The 7,015-nt window shown below is 27.1% G+C and overlaps 2 protein-coding genes and 2 pseudogenes across 2 annotated transcripts; all 4 read left to right on the top strand.

Moving 5' to 3' along the window:
• The first annotated feature begins 255 nt into the window (after window positions 1-255).
• Window positions 256-1,812, top strand: LOC126553260 (uncharacterized). Its single transcript, XM_050208409.1, has 3 exons — window positions 256-794; window positions 1,314-1,427; window positions 1,728-1,812. Exons 1-3 carry the CDS (start codon window positions 301-303, stop codon window positions 1,810-1,812), a joined length of 693 nt encoding a protein of 230 aa, XP_050064366.1. The 5' UTR covers window positions 256-300.
• A 331-nt stretch (window positions 1,813-2,143) lies between these two features.
• Window positions 2,144-3,487, top strand: LOC126553262 (uncharacterized; annotated as a pseudogene).
• Window positions 3,488-3,568: 81 nt separating this feature from the next.
• On the top strand, window positions 3,569-5,414 carry LOC126553257 (uncharacterized). Its single transcript, XM_050208407.1, has 5 exons — window positions 3,569-3,783; window positions 3,966-4,229; window positions 4,298-4,675; window positions 5,052-5,234; window positions 5,352-5,414. The coding sequence occupies exons 1-3, from the start codon at window positions 3,684-3,686 to the stop codon at window positions 4,600-4,602; spliced, it is 669 nt and encodes a 222-aa protein (XP_050064364.1). The 5' UTR covers window positions 3,569-3,683; the 3' UTR covers window positions 4,603-4,675; window positions 5,052-5,234; window positions 5,352-5,414.
• A 25-nt stretch (window positions 5,415-5,439) lies between these two features.
• On the top strand, window positions 5,440-6,341 carry LOC126553258 (uncharacterized; annotated as a pseudogene).
• The last annotated feature ends 674 nt before the right edge of the window (window positions 6,342-7,015 follow it).

Raw genomic sequence — 7,015 nt, forward strand, 5'->3', positions numbered from 1 at the left:
AAGTTTTTAAATACCAACATTTTTTGTTATTACCTAGGTATGTTAATTTATATTTTTTTAATAAATAGTTTTACTTATTACGTATATGGTTGTTTTCTTAACCTTGTTTTTAAATATTATATCATATTTTATGAAATGCTTAAAACAACATAATATTTTAATTAAGGAATTAAAAACATTAAAATATACGAGTAACATTTTTATTGGACAATAAAAATTATAGTTCATATTTTATTCGACTACTAAAATAAGTGTGCGTGTGTTTTATTCCGTTAAAAAAAATCGTCGTTTCTTTATTGTATGAAAATGGCTTTGCAAAATATTTTTTTGTTATCAAATCGCTCAGCTCTTAACTTAAAAGAAGCAATTAAATTACTTAAAAAACCTAATTTAAACAGTGATGACATAGTACAGTGTTATAACTTGGAACCAAAACCAGGTTTTTGGTATATGTGTGCGTATAATCAAAGTTCTGCTGACAGTATTGAATGGCAATCAACAGGCACTCGTTTATTGCCTAATGAAAAAAATCCCATCGTACTGGTCGAAAACTTTTCATCATCCGAAAAAGTGAATAAAAGTGTTTTTAAATTAACGAAAAAAAACGAATATGACGCTACTTTGGTTAACTATTCAGATTTGGACCCTACAGTTGAGAATTTAAAAAGAACACATGTTTCTAAAAAAAGATCCATCAAAAATATTATGAAAAACCGTTTCAAACTAATTAAAAAAGATTGTAACTCTGTTTCTAATAAACTAATTGAAAATGAACCTGCAGAAAAATATGTCAGGTAGGTACAACTAACATTATGCGTTGTTTTTCTTATAATTGTTTTGAAAATTCAATATTCAATAAATTTTATTTTTATAATTATTATATATTATAGTAAGAATGTAGGATAACACAAACTTTATAATTTCATTATGATTGATGAATTATATTGATTTCTATCTTTCATACCGTTGAATATATTGTTACATAAGTATTGGCATTTCCTTTAAATAATTTAATTTTCTAAATCTTTCGCCTATTTATATGGAATTTGAAATATTTTTCCAAACTCTGAATATTATGTAGTATACCTGTATACTAGTATACATAACAATTAATTATGTTTAATTTTTTTTTTAAGTAGACGAAATTTAAATGAATCGATTAATTTATCGAGTAACAGTATAAATTCTGATACATCACACGAGTACATAGACTTTCAAAGGTAAATATTTTAAACACAATGACAATATTATAAATTATTAATCTTTTTTTTTTTAATATACTCGTATATTTTATTATGTTGTAATATCAATAGTACAAGTATTGAAGCAACACCTGTTGGAACAGAAATAGACTTTTTAGGAGCTGATAATGCTCCACCTGAATCATCATCAAGGGATGAACAAAATCTCAACAAACCTAGTATGAAGTATGTTTTAGATTAAGAATATAATATGTTTTCGATTTAAAAAAAATATAAAACATAACTATAAAAGTTATAAGCTTAGTAAATTTTACGTAATTCTTATCGGGTTAATTTTAAATTTTTTATTAGTGTAATTATTTAGTCTGTCTATATATAAACTATAGTATATTATATTAATATATTATGTATACGCGTAAAATATTTTGAATAGATACCTAATATTTATTTTTATGCGTTTTAAATTTATGATTATTCAATATTTTTGTAGAAATTAAATTTAAATATTTTTTTATTTATTTTTAGTTGTCTTCCTGGTGATGAAAATATTATTTTAACGCCATTGTCTAATTTAGAATGTGTAAGAAAAATTATAACACTCAAAATTTAGTTGGCTATAAAATACTTACACTTTATTTGATATGAAACACGTATTTAAAAGGTGTACAATATTTTCTTTAACATATATTAATTATGCTCTTCGAGCTACAAATCAAAAAACATTTAACATGAATAACACAATATATATTATACTGTCCCGTAATATGTCACACAAATCGGATACAGTAAGCTCGCGATGTATTTCTCGAGTGTGCAGGCGTTAATATCCACACGTGATATTCCAGACACACTGCGAGAAATAGTGATCGTGCAAATAGTAAAAACTCACGGTTCCTGGAGATGGTGGCGGTGTCGTCGTGAAAATACCGTACTGTAGGCAGATGACGGCGGCAACACTTGCTAACGGCGATGATTTGACTGCGGCAATACTCCTTAACGGCGTGCACGGCTCGTTAAGAGTGTTTTTTGACGATGACGGCGATTGACTGGACGGCGGCGAACTAAATCGATGACGGCGCGGATAGTCGGAAACTATAATCCGAATGCTGCCTGTAGTTACCAGGTCGACAGTTTATGTGCGAGGTCCAATATTGGTTTACAATATTCCTGCGCAGGGATAAACTGTACGATCTGGCTTTCGAGTGCAGTAGTCGAACTGGATACCTTTCTGGTCGTCTGGGCGGTTGTATTTATCACCTAGTATGGCGATAGTGATAATGCAGAAGGCTCGATGGCACTTTCATGTTTTTCGGTGTTTTATATGTCTTCATTTGTCTTGGATCACGCTTGTGTGGTCTCATATTATTATATATGTATTAATATATCTTTTGGTATTAATTATTATTATTTTACATATAATAATTAATACAAATTATACCCGACAAAAATATCTTTAATACGGGTGTCGTCAATAGCGCGATCTATTGACGACATTATGTATCTCAAGCGGCCGGAATACTGATTACGACGACGCGCTCCGCGTGAAAGTGTTACGTCGCGTAAACATCGCGTATTGATATCTCGTTACAAATGTAATGATGTCGATAAAACTTTTGAATCGTGAGTTGAGTATTCAAATTGATTATTAATAATCGATAATCATTAAAAATAATAATTTTTTTAATGATTTTTTTCTTTATACTCGCCATTATTAAACTTTAGGTCAACAAAGAAAAAATGTTGGTCTGGACGGCGAATTGTAGATATATACTACATATTTGAACAAATTAAAACGTGTGTTCACGAGGGAAGTTTTGGATGTTCATTTATGGATATGGAGTTTATATCTGAAAAGCAATATGGCCTGAGATCTACGTATACATTTAAATGTAAAATGTGTAATATTAGCGTAATTATAGAGTCAGAAAAAAAAAACACCGGATACGTATATTTCAATTAATTTAGCTGCGATCGGTGTTTCAATTTCAATTGGAATAGGATATTCTCAGCTCGAAGAAATGTTGGCTTCATTAGATATCCCTTGCATGAGTGATAAAACGTTTCAATCTTACCAAAATCAAATTAGTGAATCTATTCATCAGGTCGCTGAGGAAGCAATGAGAATCGCAGGGGAAGAAGAAAAAAAATTAGCTATTGAATCGGGAGAAATTGATATTGACGGGACACCTATGTGTGCCGTTGTTGCCGATGGTCAATGATCTAAGCGTAGCTATAAGACCAAATACAACGCATTATCTGGAGTGGTAAATTATATTTTAATTTAATATAATATATAGACATATAGGTTAACTATTCAATGAGTTATGAGTACCTAATATATTTTATTATTTTGCTTTACAGGCAACAATTATCGGATATAAAACCAAAAAAATATTATTTATCGGTATCCGCAATCGATATTGTTTAATATGCCAAAGAGCAAAAAATACGAATGTCGCTATACAAGAACATGTTTGTTTTATGAACTGGAATAAAGCTGCCACAGTAATGGAAGCAGATGCCGTTGCAGGTTTCAAAAGAAGCATTGAATTACACGGATTGAAATTTAATAAATTAATTGGTTAATTATTTATTAGTTATTTTATATTTAATTAATTGAAATAGATAAGTATAATTGGATGTAGAATATTTCGGCGCCGTCATTACTTTTTTAAAAATAAAATATGTATATAATAATAATAATAACAACAAATCTCGATATATTATGTTTTTTAAATAATCAAATGTAATGTTATTTTAAAGGCGACGGTGATTCAAGTGTCAGTAAAAGATTGACAGAAACAAGACCTTATGGACCTAATTTTATTATTGAAAAAATTGAATGCCGAAATCACTTATTAAGAAATTATGGTACAAAGTTAGCGGCAATTGGTAAAAACACAAAATATCCAATACATCTCAGAAAACATATATTAAATAATGCGAAGAGATTTAGAACTGCTATTACGAAAGCTATTGATTATCGTAATACATTAAATCAACAAAGCAAATATCAAAAAATTTCAGGTAATTTACTATTAATATTTATTTATCAATAACGAACAATTAAATAATTGTAATTATAATACGATTAGGTTTACGCAAAGATATATCAAATAGTTTTTGTCATATTTTGGGTAATCATGAGCAATGTGAAGAATATTTTTGCAAAGGTAAAAAATTAAATGAAGTAAACCTATACGAAGATGCGGAAAAATGTGGTCTTTACAGAGAAGTAAATCAAATAATCAAACGATTAGCAATGCATGCAGATAGTTTGTTAATGAATGTGGATAATAACGTATGCGAGCAATTCAACAGCATTATTAACAAACATTTGGCTGGCAAACGAATAAATTTTTCATTACGTCAATCATATAACACTCGAATTGAATCCTGAGTAATTTCATACAACACCTCAGGCCAACTATTGCGCTCATTACACAAACATGTAGTCCATAAAATTAGTCCAGGTAAAAATGTTTAATCATTATGACTAATATTATGATAACATAGGTAATACCTACATCCTACATACATATTTTATATTTTTATGTTTTATCTACCAAATTAATTTTGTATATCTGTGATGTATATATTTTATATTATGTTTCATTACTTTAATTTGAATTTCAATTATATTAGGCGTTAGATAAAATACGAGTACATTGATAAATAAATAAATATTACATATTTATATATTATTATTAGGGCTTAGATTTATATGTAAATATATATTTTTACTGTGACTAAATAATTTAATTAAGGCAAGAGATAAATTTATTTCAAATGATTTGTAATGAAATTAGCTATATTTGTATAGTAAAATTTATTTTTTATTTGATATAGGAAATGTTGGTAAACGTTTTTTAAAATCAAGAGAACGAAAAGCCGTGTTATTAAAAAACAGAAGAAAATTAATTCCTAAGAGGAAATTATTTTTAGATAAATCGTGTGGGGCCGATGCAAATTACGGTTTAGCTGAAGCACTAATTGACGAGTATACGCAGGACGATCTCGAACGTAAAAAAAGTAAATTTTTATGTAGTCTTCAATTAAATGAAAATGCAAGACAGTTATTAGAAAAAGAAACTAGAGACCAATACAAGTGTCAAAGGTGGCATAATGAACGAAAAAATCGTCTTACAGCATCCAACTTTGGACGGATTTGTAAACGAAGACCAACTACCTCATGTAAAAATATTATATATGATTTGCTATATAGATCATTTACATCAATCGCAACTGAATATAGTAAAGAAATGGAGCCATTAGCGATTAAAGAATTTGAAAATATAAAAGGCAAAACAATTTTACCTTGTGGTCTGATGATTGATCAAGATTTTTCGTATTTAGCTGCATCTCCAGGTTAATAATTGCATATTTTACTTTTTTTAAATATCCTATGGTATAAATATATTATACAATAGGTACAGATCTATTTAATAAAATAAACCATCTATTATATTATTATAAAATTATTTAATATAATATAATATACATATATATGTGTGTTTGTGTGTTTGTATATATTTCAGATGGTTTAACCGAAGATAATGGTTTAGTAGAAATTAAGTGTCCTTATTCAGCGAAAGATTATACAAATATTAATGACGCTATAATAGAAAAAAAGGTTGGTTACCAAATTTAAATCAAAACTTAGGTACTATAAAAAAAAATAATATTTCAGATAAACTTTCTTCGATTAAATTTAAATAAAGAACCCGAATTAAAAAAAAAACGCATGATTACTATTATCAGATACAAGGGCAGCTGCATATTAGTAAAAAAAAATATTGTGATTTTATAGTGTATTCTAGTAATTGGTTACACGTAGAAACTATTTATTATAATAATGAATTTTGGATAAATGTCATGCAACCTAAATTAACAAAGTTAGTCAAATACATTAATTTTTATTAAAATATACCTATTTTAATATTTTGTATTCACTGATTTTAGGTTTTACTTAAATTGCTTGTTACCAGAAATCGTGATACCTCAGTATGGTAAACGACTATTAGTTGAAGATATCAAAGACCCTGAAGAAATGAAGACATAAGATCTAATCTTATATACCTAGCTAGTAGCTACCTATGCTCTGTCCAGCGAGAGAACTATATTTATATAAAATATTTTTATTTAAATAATAAACTAATGAAATATTAAAATATTTTAATTATTTTTTATTATATTAATTCATATAATTTTTTATTACATATATTATTGAATCATAATAAAGTAATCTTATAAAAAAGGTTACACGTTAACATAGTTAGTACCTATAATAATGTATGCATAACAGTTGACATTAGCATTTAGCTAAGAAACTAATAAATATTGCAGGCAAACGCGTTATATTTTATCTCCTTGTAGGCTGGTTTATGAGTAATATATAGATAATGTTAAATTTTACATTTTTTTTTATAAGCATTTAATATTTAAATTTACAAAATAGAAGATACGTAAAAATGAAGAAAATGTGCAAATTATTTTATGTTAGAAATTCTTACTTCAGACGCTCGCGAAGCTTAGGCTGAATTTTATGAAATTATGAAATTATTTTATGTAAGTATAATGTTTAAAATTAAAATAAATAAATACATCAATATTTATTTATCAAAACTATTTAAAATGTTGCTAATATTTATTTAGGAAATTAAATTATCATACAAAAATTACTGCATGTCACTTATTACAACAACGTAAAATACGCAACACTTTTACTAAAAAATATATTTAATCGTAATAAAATTATTATTTTACATGTATTTTAAAAAGTAATTAGGTTAGAAATATAAATCAAGTTATGG

Source organism: Aphis gossypii, unplaced genomic scaffold (assembly GCF_020184175.1).
Source record: "Aphis gossypii isolate Hap1 unplaced genomic scaffold, ASM2018417v2 Contig00112, whole genome shotgun sequence".
NCBI classification, from domain to species: Eukaryota; Metazoa; Arthropoda; class Insecta; order Hemiptera; family Aphididae; genus Aphis; species Aphis gossypii.

Coding starts and splice junctions, on each gene's coding strand:
- LOC126553260 (XM_050208409.1), top strand. CDS start 301: ATGAAAATGGCTTTGCAAAATATTTTTTTGTTATCAAATCGCTCAGCT. Junction 795..1,313: donor CCTGCAGAAAAATATGTCAG/GTAGGTACAACT, acceptor TAATATCAATAG/TACAAGTATTGAAGCAACAC. Junction 1,428..1,727: donor CTCAACAAACCTAGTATGAA/GTATGTTTTAGA, acceptor ATTTATTTTTAG/TTGTCTTCCTGGTGATGAAA.
- LOC126553257 (XM_050208407.1), top strand. CDS start 3,684: ATGAACTGGAATAAAGCTGCCACAGTAATGGAAGCAGATGCCGTTGCA. Junction 3,784..3,965: donor GAAATTTAATAAATTAATTG/GTTAATTATTTA, acceptor GTTATTTTAAAG/GCGACGGTGATTCAAGTGTC. Junction 4,230..4,297: donor CAAATATCAAAAAATTTCAG/GTAATTTACTAT, acceptor TAATACGATTAG/GTTTACGCAAAGATATATCA.